At 31.3% G+C, this 14531-nt stretch overlaps 5 protein-coding genes across 5 annotated transcripts; 3 read left to right on the top strand and 2 right to left on the bottom strand.

The window, feature by feature from the left end:
- Nucleotides 1-661: 661 nt before the first annotated feature.
- On the top strand, nt 662-4115 carry MKS88_004250 (uncharacterized protein; the record flags this gene model as incomplete). The annotated part of the gene is made up of 3 exons (XM_067217410.1): nt 662-2474; nt 2670-3776; nt 3958-4115. The coding sequence occupies 3 exons, from the start codon at nt 662-664 to the stop codon at nt 4113-4115; spliced, it is 3078 nt and encodes a 1025-aa protein (XP_067071841.1).
- Nucleotides 4116-5211: 1096 nt separating this feature from the next.
- Nucleotides 5212-5703, top strand: MKS88_004249 (trafficking protein particle complex subunit 2; the record flags this gene model as incomplete). Its single annotated transcript, XM_067217409.1, has 1 exon — nt 5212-5703. The coding sequence occupies one exon, from the start codon at nt 5212-5214 to the stop codon at nt 5701-5703; it is 492 nt and encodes a 163-aa protein (XP_067071840.1).
- A 641-nt stretch (nt 5704-6344) lies between these two features.
- On the bottom strand, nt 6345-9029 carry MKS88_004248 (nucleotidyltransferase; the record flags this gene model as incomplete). Its single annotated transcript, XM_067217408.1, has 1 exon — nt 6345-9029. One exon carries the CDS (start codon nt 9027-9029, stop codon nt 6345-6347), a length of 2685 nt encoding a protein of 894 aa, XP_067071839.1.
- A 947-nt stretch (nt 9030-9976) lies between these two features.
- MKS88_004247 (SAM-dependent RNA methyltransferase) lies at nt 9977-10618 on the top strand (the record flags this gene model as incomplete). The annotated part of the gene is made up of 1 exon (XM_067217407.1): nt 9977-10618. One exon carries the CDS (start codon nt 9977-9979, stop codon nt 10616-10618), a length of 642 nt encoding a protein of 213 aa, XP_067071838.1.
- Nucleotides 10619-11163: 545 nt separating this feature from the next.
- On the bottom strand, nt 11164-12687 carry MKS88_004246 (DNA-(apurinic or apyrimidinic site) lyase 1; the record flags this gene model as incomplete). Its single annotated transcript, XM_067217406.1, has 1 exon — nt 11164-12687. One exon carries the CDS (start codon nt 12685-12687, stop codon nt 11164-11166), a length of 1524 nt encoding a protein of 507 aa, XP_067071837.1.
- Nucleotides 12688-14531: the final 1844 nt, after the last annotated feature.

Here is a 14531-nt window from a genome sequence, read left to right as displayed (position 1 = left end):
GATCCATTTTGCAATTCCATTTTGCAACTCCATTTTGCAACTCCATTTTGTAACTCCATTTTGTAACTCCATTTTATAACTCCATTTTGTAACTCCATTTTGTAACTCCATTTTGTAACTCCATTTTGTAACTCCATTTTTAATATTCTTTCTTACTGTACACTTTTATTGCACACTTTTAATGTACTTTTTATTTCTCACATTTAATATCCCCTTTTAATTTTATCTCCTTAACATTCATTGATTAAATAAATGCAATTTCCTCCATATGAAGACGTTTTAATAAACACTCTTGTGACAGAATGTAATCTTCTTCGTGTGTTTAATCAGCTTACAATATAACAATATGTTTATGTATGATTCTTTGTCTTTACAGTGATCTTCTCCTTTTTAACCTACAAATATAGGAGCGATTTATTTTAAACACACTGCATGGACGTATGTTCGTATACGTATGCTCATATATATGTTTATGTATATTTTTTTTTTTTTTTGTGTGTATCTACCCTTCTTCATATGCCTTTCTTCTTTTCCTCCCCTTTCTCGTACCACTTTTCTGCATGCTTAGAAACCCCCGCTTGTCAATGTTTTTAACCATATTAACCCTTCCCTGCTCCCCCAAACGTTTTACAAGAGTTGGTCTTAATCAGGGTATTTAAAAATGAAGAAGAAGAAAAAGAGCATCGATAAAAAAGCATGGAAAGATGCACTAATCAACTTGGAAGAATTAGAAAGAAACAAGTATAGTCTGACAAGGGATACAATAAACGAAAGGCTTCGACCAGAGCCAGAAATTATTGAAAATATTTTAGAAGAATTAGAAAACAAAATAAGACATTATTTTAATTTATATCAAATAGAAAAAGAGAAAAGAACTTGTTCAGAAAAAAACAATTACTTTTTACAGAAGGAAGTATATAATGCATATGCGTCATTAGAAAAAAATAAAATATATACGAAAAAACTGGAAGACAAGTTAAATAATATAAAAGAAAATCAAAATTCTTTAATTGACACAGTGCGTCGTATCGATTTGTTGTATATACAACTGGACACGTTAGTTCAGTCCTTTGCTGGTGTGTGTACGCAAGTAGTTGCAGAGTTATGTGAAAGTAATGGTACTAGCAATACTAACAATACTAATAATGCTAGTCCTTCTGCTACTGCTAATTATAATAATAGTGTAAGTGGTAGAAAAACAAACACAGAGAAGACAATAAGAACGATAAAAATACTACTGGATTATATATACCCATGTAGAACACTTGATCCACGCATTAACTCTCTATATGGAATGTTATACTATCAATCTGTTGGATTGTTAAAAGACGGAAAATTTACAAGTCCTCCTATTCCTCCTTTACCTCCTGTAGTGTCATCTGAAGCGGATGGATGGCTTCCTCCTTCTTCCTGTAATAGTCCTATCCATTATGATCATACTTACAATAATTATGAACATGGTCATAACAAAATGAATCAAAGTAGTACAATTCCTATTGCATCAGAAAATAGTTTTTCGGATTTGGTCAGAAATAATAATAATATAAATGGTATTAATAACACTGAAGATGAAACTTTTTTTTCAAAATATGTCGAAGAAGAACAAAATAAATTGGAAAAAATTCAAAATGTATATAATAGTGATAGTAATAACATTACTATTATACCTCAAGATTTACTAGGTTTCGATATAAAAGTGGGAATGGTAGAAATTAAATATGCAAAGGAAAATCCTCGAATAGTTTGTGTAGTAAGATATGATAACGAAACACCAACAAATGCAATTCAAAATAGTAAGCGAGTAACAAAACCTAAAGAACCAAATGCCATGACAAATATAGGGCAATATATGTTCAATATTGATAGTAATATTCATTTGGACATTCTACCACCGAAGACTCCAGGTAATATTCCTAGCTTCATGATAGATATTCATGATATAACGGGTAGGATGTTAATAGGTACATCTATATGTTCTTTTATTAGCGAAAAGACATTAAAAAAAGATTCTTCATGGGATATATATTCAAGAATGGATAAAACAAAACCAGATATCATTGGTAAAATATATGTAACTGTGTATGCATATCCTAATAATGCAATTCTACCAGCAGAAATATTTAAAAATGCTAAACGTTATACATTCCCTTCGTATATTTCAAGTGCAAGCAAGTCAAAAACATTACTATCAAATGGTACTCATAAAACGGTTGTACCTAATGATACAACAGTAGCTCATGCAGGGAAATTGACATTTCAAAAAAGTGTTGTGCTCAGTAAGGTCATTGCTGATAGGGATCAACAGGAGCTCAGGCAACAGCCCTCGTTGCGCAATGGTCTCTCTAATTCTACGGGTAATACCAATGGAGATATTAACAACAGTAATACTTCCAGTAATGTGAAGACTAGTTTTTCTGCGTTGAAGGGAAAGAAGGTCGTCTTCAAGCAATATACCTCGAAGAATGAAAATAAAGGTACTGATCTCCGTAGAATTCTCTAAAGGGAACACTAGCCTATTTGTTAGAATAGCTATTATTCCGTGCGTGATTGTTACATGCTTTCCTATACTATACCTAATAGTGTAACTTCTTAACTTCTTCTTATCATATAAACTGTTAATTTTTTTTTTTTTTTTTTGTGTTCTCCCCTCATTCGCATTCTCATAACAGGATCGACGATAGACAACATTACAAATGTAAACAAGGCAGGTGCTGAGTTAAAGGAAAAGGGAAATTTAAACGGAGCAAATAAAGGACGAATAATCAGCAAGACAAACAACATTATTAACAAAAACGTCAGTAGTAACAACAATGGCAATATTTCAATCAGTAGTAATAGTGATAATGAAAAAGAAGCGCAAAAAAATAAAATGAACATAGAAGGTACTAACAATACATCCTCTGTTAGAAGTTTAATAAAAAATTTAACCAAAAAACTTGAGACAAGTAAAGTGAAAAATACGACTGCTGATATTAATGATACTCCTCCAACTACTTTAGCACAATACCAGAAAAAAGTACAAAATTTAGTGCATACAAAGGGGAATAATGTCGAATCAGTAAAATCAAATTTAGAAAAAATAAATAAGTCAAATGATGAAAACAAATTTAATTTAAAAAATAAAGAATTAATCAAAAAGAGTGCTAATATTTTGAAGGATGGAACAATGAAAATTAAACTCCCATTTAACGGAAAAAAGGAGCTCCCAAAAATTGAGCTAGCAAAAATGAAAATTGCTAAAACGGAACTAGCTAAAAAACCATTTGATGTAGGAGAACCAAACAATGTAGAGAGCAGTAAATCAAATAATGCTAATAAGAACATGAACAACTCGGAAGTAGTCAACCTAAATGAGGGACTTTCATCAAATAATAGTAAAATAAGACCTCTCATAAAAATAAAAATTGAACCGAAGAAAGAAAACTTAAAAAAAATATTTAACAAAATGTTTATAAAAACACCTCTACCTACAACGAAAGAGGTAAACAAGGATAATATAAATGTTAAAAATAATGACAGCAAGGCAGTTTTAAATGACGAAATGAAAAAAGAGAAAAGACCTGCACTTGAAAAAGAATCATACAAATCGGAAAATAGTATTGAAGAGAAAACAACTATTAAAGCCAAGATGTTATCCCTTTTCAAATTAAAGCCATCTACAAAAAAAGAGGCCATCCCTGAGAAAGAAGCTCAAACAGGATCAAAACAGATAGGCATTGCACCCAAACTTTTGAAGAAGCCAATACCTACGGCAGACTCGTCGCCCCTGCAGACAAGTAACACGCACGCTCCAAATGTGAGAGGGCATTTATATATGCCTGTTCATGTATGTGTATGTATGCGTTTGCGTGTGTTTACGTGCACATATGTATGTGCAAGTGTGCATGTGTGCAAGTTTTACCCATTTCCACTTCCTTAATCGTTGCGTTCCTTCCTTTTTACATTTTCCCTTTGCAGAAGCCAGCGAAGAGAATAGCACTTTGAAGTCCATTTTCGAAAAAACCAATAAGAGTACCGTGTTCATTGACAAAAATAAGGTGAATGTAAAATTAACAAAAAAAATAGAAATCAAGAAGGAAATTAAAAAATTTGTTCCAAAGCTTAAAAATGCTTAATAATAATTAGAAGACCGGGGGGGAGGGGCTAATTTTTTAAAATTTCACCCTTTCATAGTAAAAATTGGAAATAACTGCAAATTTTTTGTGCACACATGTAGGGCTCACCTAGGTAAATAAGTGCATACGTGGGTTTACCTATGTACAGGTTATAAACACGAACAGATGGTCTTTTGCGCTTTTACGCTTTTACGCTTTTGCGCCTTTTGGGCGCACCATTTTAATTAAAGAATTCGCGCTTTTTCTTGCATTTTTTCGTATGTTTCTTTAGCATTTTTCGTTTCGTTTCGCTTTTTTTTTTTTTTTTTTTTTTTTTTTGTTCGTCCGCTTATATTACGTGCCCACCAATTTTATGTTGACATTTTCAAGTGGAAAATTCGTTTTTACCAAAGTTGGCAAATATTTAGCCGCTTAATTGTAGGTTTATTTAATTAAGTACATTTTGATATTCGCAAAAACGGACTTGCGCTGTTTTCTTTTTTTTTTTTTCATAACGAAGTTTGTATAAATGTATGGGCATATATGTGTTATGCATATATATATATATATATATATATATGCATTTAAGGACGTACGCATGTACATATATAGCTGTGTACAATTGATGTGCCAACTGAACTATTAAGAAAACACAGGAGATTTATGACTGCTAGCATATCTTAACTGTGCTCCAGTTCGACTTATCGAACATATTTATTTTTCTAATAAGAAGAAAAAGAAGAAGCGATGATGAACTATATGTAAGGAGATCTGTTTTTAGTTAAAAGGGAACTTCGAAATATGGCATAGTAGTATATATATATATATATATATATTTGTATATTTATATCTATACGTATGTTTATATATATATATATATGTATATCTATACGTATATGTATATATATGCGTATATGTATATCTATACGTATATGTATATATATGCGTATATGTATATCCATATGTATATGCATATATGGGCATATGTGCGTATGTATGGGTACAGGGGCTTGTCATAAAATAAACGAAGAGCTACCGTGTGGTGAATTTCCAAACGGGATGATGAACATGCGCATGTAGAATAGATAAAAACATATATCGGAAATATATCATAAAGATGAATAGAAATACAGGCATAAATTCCAGTGGCATATGTCAAGTTTTGGTTTTAACGATAATAGGAAAAGGTGATATCCCTATATACGAAGTAGATTTGTCCATAAATGGAAAAAAAGATATATCTGAACATTTAGCTCAATTCATAATTCATCAGTCGTTAGATTCATTAGATGAAGTAGTTTGGAAAAGCACAAATATGTTTTTAAAAACTATTGACTCGTTTAATAATTACAGTGTATCAGCTTACTGTACACCTGGTCATATAAAATTCTTGTTATTATATAAAAATAAAAATGAAATAAGTAATTCGGCATATGCCAACAACATACATATACCTTCTGATGAAAGTATTAGAGCCTTTTTCGAAACAGTTCATGAAAATTACATAAAAGTTCTACTAAACCCGTTGTACGAGCCTAACGGAATTATAACCAGTTCCCTGTTCGATCAGAACGTTCACCTTGCGGCAAAGAGGTTCTTACACCAGTGACTAAGACTCGACGGGAAATGAAGCTATTCGAAGTAGAATGAATTTCTTGAAGTGGGATAAAGGAAAGAAAAAAAAAAGTTTTAATGCCATGATAGTCCTTTTTTTTAAATGGGTGTTCATTAAACAAGCCAAATGAATGTCCCCTTTATGGAATATGCAAAACTTCACAAAAAAAAAAAAAAAAAAAAAATTTTATTAACAAATCAGGACATTTTTTAACTTCACGTGTGCAGTGAAAAAATTTTCCATTCATATATCTTCTGTGCACATTTAATTTGTTCACCTCACTATGCTTTTCATTTAGTGCAATTTTGTTGGGAACGTCCTATTTCACACATGCTACACTGCTACTCACTGTTATATAACGTCCACTTAATTTTTGTTTTTTTCTTTTTTACATAAAAAATGCACAAACATAAACTTCACTTTTGAAGCTAATATTTACAAATGGGTTGTCTCCTTTTTTGGAGAGATCAAAAAAAAAAAAAAATGAATGAATGAATGAATGAATGAGTAGATGGATGGACGAATGAATGGATGGGTGGACAAATGGAAGAAGTTATCATAAGGCGCGAAAATGCAACACGAAAATCCCACCCGTACGACTACGCGTAGTCCTATACGTGGTGCTAGGCAAAGCACTATGCGTGCTTGAATATATTGTTGTACACGTCGAAGGAAAAGGAAAACATTCCGTCCATGGTTGAAAACAAATCGACCATACGGCAAGAGCTGCTGTTATCTAAAAATGTAGATAAGTCTTCACAAAGCATCTCAAATAATTTATTTTTTTCCCCTTTCGAAAAAACAAAATCAAAGTGGTTGATGTTCCAGTCAGCTGCTGGGAAGTTTGCCTTAACCCTTTTTGTAAAAACAATATGGTCAGAATTAATAAAGTTTGCAAAAAATAGGGGGAAGATAAAATTAACGTTCATTTTGTTTCCGTCCACGTATGTACTATTTGCATTCGTGTTATTTTCCCCGACACATGTACTAGTTGCCCTTATTGCCTCGTCCTTTTGCTGCTGGCGTGTGTGCTTCTGACCCCTGTTATGAGTAGTAAAGTTCTTGCTCTTCTTTAATCTTTTAATTAGTTCTATTAGGGTACAGAAATTTAGAGTAAATAAATTAAAGATATATCTAATTTTATAGGCATTCTGTCCTATATTATGAGATGGATTAACTGGATTTTCAAAACAAAGACGATTGTCATGTTGGAATTCTTTTCTCATATATCTTGGCATAACATGACCTAACCCTCTTAGTACAGAACATTTATAGTTAATATTATAATCAATACTATAGAAATTAAAAAATTCGATAAGCAGTTTTGCTATATACGTGTTATTATAAACAGTTGTATCAAATGTAGATTCATGTAATTGAAGAAAATGCAATACCATACAACATAAAAGAAATGATCCAATACCTCCTGTATATGTTTCATTTAAACTTCTTGTATTTAGAAAAAATTTTAAAAGCAAAACTATTGGTCGTAAATAAACGTACTCTTTCATTTTATTTTGTATAAATTCTGTAGTCTCTCTTGAAGATTTTTGGTTAATACATATATCTACTTGTACACCTGTTTCTTTATCTGTATATTTCAATATCTTAACTTTAGCATCTTTAATTATTCTTATATCTGTGTTCATATTTAATTTTATTAATGTATAAGCAATTATATTCAAAATATTAATCTCTTCTCCATCTATATTCATAAAGCAAACATCAACATCACTTCCAGGAATAGATAAACCAGTAACAAATGATCCAAATACTTCCATTCGAGCTTTGGAAAAAATTGATTTCACGACTACTTCTAACTTCATTAAGGCTTTTTCTTTCAATAATTTTTCTTCCTTTGTTGGGGTTAGCCATTCTAATATATAAAAACATGCATACTCAACATAACCTAGATAATCATAATTACCTCTTTCTTTTTCCATTATTTTTGCAAAATTTTTAGTAAACATACCATCTGTGTAAAAGACATGTTTCCTTGAATCATATCTTATGTTTAGCTTTTTCATCATGTATTTGTAATATTTCTGTTCTCCCTCTGTCAGTCTATTGTAGTTCATTCTAAATTTACTTAGAATTTTTTTATCTTTTCCCATTAGCTTGTTCATTCTTTCCTTAGCTCTGTCTCTACTACGGCTACTTTTTCCACTCCAGCTACTTTTGCCACTATTACCACTATTACCACTATTACCACTATTGCCACTGTTGCCATTATTACCATTACTACCACAATTTCTGTCGGCCGTATTGTGTGCACTACTTTTTTGCCCTTTTCCTTTCCACCCCTTCACACCTCCAAACGCATTTACTTTGTTTAAACCCCTTACATCTCTGTCATTCTCTTTTTTATTTCCAGGTGATAAAGAATAAAAGGGAGTCTTTTTCTTATCCGTTGACATGTATTGCTCCTGTTTTGGATTACTCGATAAGTAATTCGTTGATGAAGAATAGTCAGTCATTGGCGAACTAGAGAATTCACTAATATCAGATAATATTCTATTCTCTGAATTTATCGAAATAACAGTCTTATCTCCTATAGAGCAACTCCTTTGCTTACTAATATTTTCATATTCATGTTTTGATTTTTTTTTCCCTGTGCTTTCTTCAGACTCGTTGACCCATTTTCTTTTGTTCCTTTCGCCTGTGGTACCAGCTCTATCAGATTTAACACTACCACCTGTGCTGTTGTGTCCGTTATCACTAAGGTTGTTAGCCGTGGGATCTAAAGCAGCAGTACCATCTGTAATAGTACCGGCTATAGTAGTACCGTTTTTACCTCCTTCCTCTGGGCTGTATGCTTTTCTTTGGTCCTTTCCATGTTTACCCATTCCAGCTTCCCTCGATCGCCCTGCTTTTGCACAGTCAGCTCCTTTCTCCTTAAATAATTCATTATTTTTAGAGATGGCGTTTTGATATTTTTGGTTCTCTTCCGAGTGGTCCATTAACACATTACTGTCATTATTACCACCACTGTTTTTATTATTACTACCATTATTGTTAGTAGCACTATCGTTGTTTCCGTAAAAATGGCCTGCCTTCCCCCCCTTTGTCACCTTAAAGACTGCTGGCTGATTCTGCGTAGTTTTCGCTCCACAGATAAATGCATTCATTTCTTTCATTCCAGTCAAATTCTGCGTTTTCTTTTCGACAAGGGGAATTACATTTGAGGACTCCCTCATAGGTTTACTTGTTCTATTTGTCCGTGCTCTGTTTCTCTTTAGAGCGTTGTGAAGCTCAAATTTAGCTTCCTTCACTTGCTCTGATTCTTCTTCATTATGCAAAAAGTAAAACGAATCGTCCATTTAAAACAAAGCAGTGGTGGTTATTTGCGCAAAAGGGAATCAGTAACTTGCAGGGATTAAATAAAATTGAAATAAAGGATAAAAAAAAAAAATAAAATAAATAATGAAATTGCCAAAAACGAATACTGCCAAACATTACATACATACTTCCATATGTATTTACATAGTATACCTACGTACGTCATATCGCATATTTTTACATATTTACTCTTATTCTCATTATGATATATATGTAGGAGCAAATCATGACATATGGAAAATGCTATTTTTCAAATTTCCCCCGATGAGCTTTTTGTTTTTGTTTTTGTTTTTTTACGTTACTATTAATGATTTGCCTAAATTTTGATCAACGTCCTCATTTCAGGCATTTTAAAATATGAGCGTATGTACGTATGTACGTATGCATGTATGTATGTACTATGTATGTTTGTATGTAATACGTATGTATGTATGTATATATATATATATATATATATATATATATATATATATATATATATATATTTTTTTTTTTTTTTTTTAAAAATGCGACATTTGATAAGCGGCAAACCTTTTAAATTGCTCCCTTTTACAAAAAAAATAAAATAAAATAAAAAAGTAAAAGTAAAAAAGTAGGAGAGGTAAATTTAACAAAGCAGGAGTAAAAGGCGAAAAAGTAAAAAAAACCGCGATTATATTACTGCAAAAGCAAGCAAGAAAATATGAAAAAATTCTGAACAGTTCAGGAAAAAAATTTCCAACGTGAAAAGAAAAAAAAATTCTTGAGAAATAAATAAAATTGCACAAATTCATATGAACAAAAACGGGAGTATATATATATATATATATATATATATATATATATATATATACATATGTATACACATATATAAATGTGTTTACGTGTACATACTCATACGTTACGAACACGATAAACAGCCGTATGCATACACGTGAGTGCGGTATAAATGCAGACTAAGTACATTGTGGAACACCTGGACGAGTTGGAGGAATGGTGCGCGCTTGAGTACATACATATATGTGAAATAATTAAGGATGAAAATGCAATATTTACAAAATTCGACAAACAGTTTAGTGATATATCAAGCGTACACAAACCGACGTGTTATGAAAAGCCTATACGTGAGTTAAGGCATCTATTTGATTGGAATAAAGTGTGTTTACTCGATATGAAAGCAAAAGATATATTAAAATGTGAAGATAAAGATAAAATAAACTTTTTATTATTTGGAGGTATTCTAGGAAATGTTCCATCAGATGATAGAACATCCGAATTAAGGAAATTAAATTTCCCTTTATCGAGAAACTTAGGTAATATGCAGATGACTACAAATACAGCGGTACTTGTGTGTTATATTATTTTAAATGATAAAGTCGAGTTAGAAGATATCCCATTTGTTGATAATCCAGAAGTTGTTCTACGGAATAATAAAGAGTCAATAATGCTTCCTTTTCGTTTTGTTTCGATGTATTACTACACAAAATGTGAAAGCGATAAGACTGTTCCTGTGCTACCAAGAAATTTTAAAGACTATTTAATAAGGTTAGGTGATCAACAATACGATGATGTAGATATGTCTGTTTTTTGAATCAATGTGAAATGGGGATATCTAGATGGCATAAGATCCTATGTATTTGCTCTCTGCACGGTGTTGGGCACATATGGACATAGTGGTTTGGTGAAATGATGCTACTAAACCATGCAAGTAAACGATGATACTAACCATAACGCTGTAGCTTACCGCGAAATATTCGCCTCTTTGTACCTGTTCATGTTTTAACACAACCCGTGTACACAGTTAGAACTGAAATTCATACGTTTCTGCCGTACTTTGCCGATCATCTTTTTAAAAATTGTATTTATCTCTTTTGACATAAAAAAAGAAAAAAAAAAAAATGGAAAAATGGAATAACAGAAAAATGGAAAAAATGGAAAAAATTAAAAAAAAGAAAAAATGTGAAAAAAAGGAAAATAAATTGGGAAAAAATGGATTATAAAAATGGGAGTGATAAACTTCGGAATAATAAATGGGGGTAAAAAAAAAAAAAAAAAAAAAAAAAAAAAAAGACATAGTATATGCCCCCTCAGCTGTAATATGCCGCTCACCAGTGCCCCCCTAAACAACTGAGTGTATTACTCCTGCTGCTTCAATCCCAGTTTGTACAAATACTCGATCTCGTATTTATAAACCGACTCATCATTAGTTAAATCTGGTGTTTCAAGAATTATAGGTATGTTTTTAAAATACTTGGAGGTCATAATATACTTAAATGTATCGAGTGTTAATTTTCCTTTGCCAATATTTTCATGTCTATCTAAACCAGACCCAATATCAGATTTGGAATCATTTAAATGAACAGCCTTTAAATATTTTGCATTAACGATTTTGTCAAATTGTTCCATGACTTTATTAAAATTATCATATGTTTTTATATCATACCCTGCTGCAAATGTGTGACAGGTATCTAAGCAGACTCCAATCCTTTCTTTATCTTTAATTTGTAAAATGATATCTCGTAGATGTTCAAATTTTGATCCAACTGAATTTCGTTGTCCAGCCGAATTTTCCAATATAATTATAACACCAGATGTTTCTTGGTGTGCTCTGTTAATACAATCAGCAATGTTTTTTATTCCTTCCTCTAGTGAACATTGTCCTACTGTTGAACCGGGATGAAAATTATACAATTTTATTTTTAACTGCTCACACCTTTTTATATCATCTAAAAAGGACATATACGATTTTTCTCTTTTCTCCTTATCAGGATTAGCTAAATTAATAAGGTATGATCCATGTGGTAGAATAAAATTTTTATCCAAATCGTACTTATTACAATTTTCTTCAAACAACTTTATATTATCAGATGTTAAAGGAGCACTGTCCCATTTTCTCTGATTTTTTAAAAATAATGCAAAAGCTAAACCTGAAATATTAAAAGAATTAATTGGAGCATTTTGTACTCCTCCTGAAGCTGATATATGTGCTCCTAAATAAACATTCGTAATTTTTGCATATTCTCTTATTTTATTGAAATCATGCCATCTCTGTTCAATGTTTTTTGGGATAGGTGCATATGACAGTGATATACTACTCTTTACCACTCCCTCTTTAGCTGTTCCTTTCTTCTTTACTTCTTTTTTCCCCTTCATCTGTTTGGCGCTTTTGTCTATCTTCTTCTTCAAAACTGCTTTTTCATTCCTATCACCGTTCGGTTCTTTTACATCCCTTTCATCTTTTACTCTTCTTTCTTCTTTTCCGTTCAAGCCGTTTGCTATACCTGCCGATGTTTCTTTTTTCATTGCGGGTACTATACCCCTTTCGGAGCATTTCTGCTCATCCGGTAGAATAGTCGTCTCCTCTTCGGTCATTTTTTTTCTCTTATCTTGATGATTCTTTTCAACTCTACTAGCTTCTTTTTTAGCTCGCACTTGGTAACTACCCACAGTGATGTACCTTCTTCTTCGTCTATCTATTTTTACCAATAAGCTACTAGGTATTCTATCCCAATAATGACCAAGTAAGTAATTATTACCTTCGAAATATGCTCTCCCAAATGGACGAATAAATTTTAGGTTATTACTTATGCAGTTCTTATTTTTTATGAACCCAAGACAAGATGTAACGATAATATCTCTGCATATACTATGTAGTAGCATGTACAAAAGAAATGAAAAGGAAAAAAAAAAATTAAAAAAAAAAAAAAAAAATATATATATATATATCATTTAATCCGGTTGAGTCGCATGCACGTTTTTTCAGTTTGTGTGAGAATTTTCTGAAAACGGTAAAAATACTTTTGCCGTATTGAAAAATGGACTTAATATATTTAAAAAAAAATAAAGAGATACACTAAATGCATACATATATATGCGTATGTACATACATACATACACATATACATACATACATACATACACATATACATACATACATACACATATACATACATACATACATACACATATACATACATGCATACATACATACATACACATATAAAGATGTATTATGCGTATATCGAGGGTACCACTGAGAACGTTTCACGCATATAGTTAAAAACCTAACGCATTATGCGCATTACATGAAGTTCGCTTCACACATGTTCTTGGCGTCCTTAATTATTTCAGGTCAGGTGTACATTTATATAATACATGATTAAAGGAACTCCCATAAAGGAATATACCGTTTCATCAAAACGAACATGTGCTATTTTTTTTTAAAGCAAAATGGAAAAAATCCAAAATTAATGAACATTAAAAATGGGAATTCAAAACTCTAAATTAAAAGTAAACGCGAAAAATGCGAAAAAAAAAAAATAAAATAAAATAGGCGCATGCGTATATTGTATATATATATATATGTACATCTATGTTTTAACTATTTATTTTATACATAGCTGAATGAGTGAAAAAGGAGTGGCGCGCAAAATTGAGACTAATATATGGCAAAGTTTTTTTTTACAAATTTTTCAGTCCTATCCTTTTTTTTCTCCCCTTATGTAATAGAAATCTTGCCGAAGAAAAAAAAAAAAAATAAAAAAAAAAAAAAAAAAACAAATAATCAGACTAACAACTTAACAAACGAACGAATTTCCTGTCGCCCTCTATGTTTCCCTACCTTTAAGAATTCAAACTGTTTAACTGAACAGAAAAATAAGTATCACTATATCTAACACTTAAGTAGGCTTTTTTTTGATTAATGTACCACTAAAGAAGTGAGGAGATTGTACCTTTTAATACGCCAATTCTCTCTATTTTTCTTTTCTTTTTATCACTCCGCGCTTATTCCGTAATTCACATTTGTTCGACGAAAATAAGGACATACTAAAGTGCTGACATACCAACCTTGAATTTAATCAAAAAAAAAAAAAAAAACAATTACTACGACTTTGCTATACTAATCCGAATGATGTGATAAAACTTTTACGTCCACTGAAATGGGTGATATACGTGGATTTAGTTAGTGTTAGCACAAGCTCATTGTATATATATACTTATATATATATATATATATATATATATATATATATATATATATATATATATATATATATTGCGCACGCTTGAATACGTGAATGCTTATGCCCATATTAACAAAAAAAAAACAAATTAACGGTTCACATAAAAATATACTAAAACATTTTTTACGAACATCTAACGAAAAATTGCACACATCGCATACGAATGAATAGTGAAAAATAAACTACACGTCAACAGAGTTATGTTTTTAAAAGCTGTATAAAAAAAAAAAAAAAAAAAAAAAAAAAAGACGTATGTTCTTCTGCGAGGGGTATAAAAAAATATAAACATATTCACGTGTGCATGAAATTGTATAATAAAACCACAAGCAAGAAAATACACTATAATGGCATGACATACCAATAAAACAAAAGGGGTGTAAAACAGGTTTATAGAGAAGGACAAAAATATTCGCTCTTATGTCGTAACACATAAAGGCACAAATAGTATCTGCCTACTATTCATCGAATGGGAAACAATTT

This window comes from Plasmodium brasilianum, chromosome 12 (genome assembly GCF_023973825.1).
Source record: "Plasmodium brasilianum strain Bolivian I chromosome 12, whole genome shotgun sequence".
NCBI lineage: Eukaryota > Apicomplexa > Aconoidasida > Haemosporida > Plasmodiidae > Plasmodium > Plasmodium brasilianum.
The sequence above is the reverse complement of the archived record's forward strand: the minus strand, read 5'-3'. Positions and strand labels throughout refer to the sequence as shown.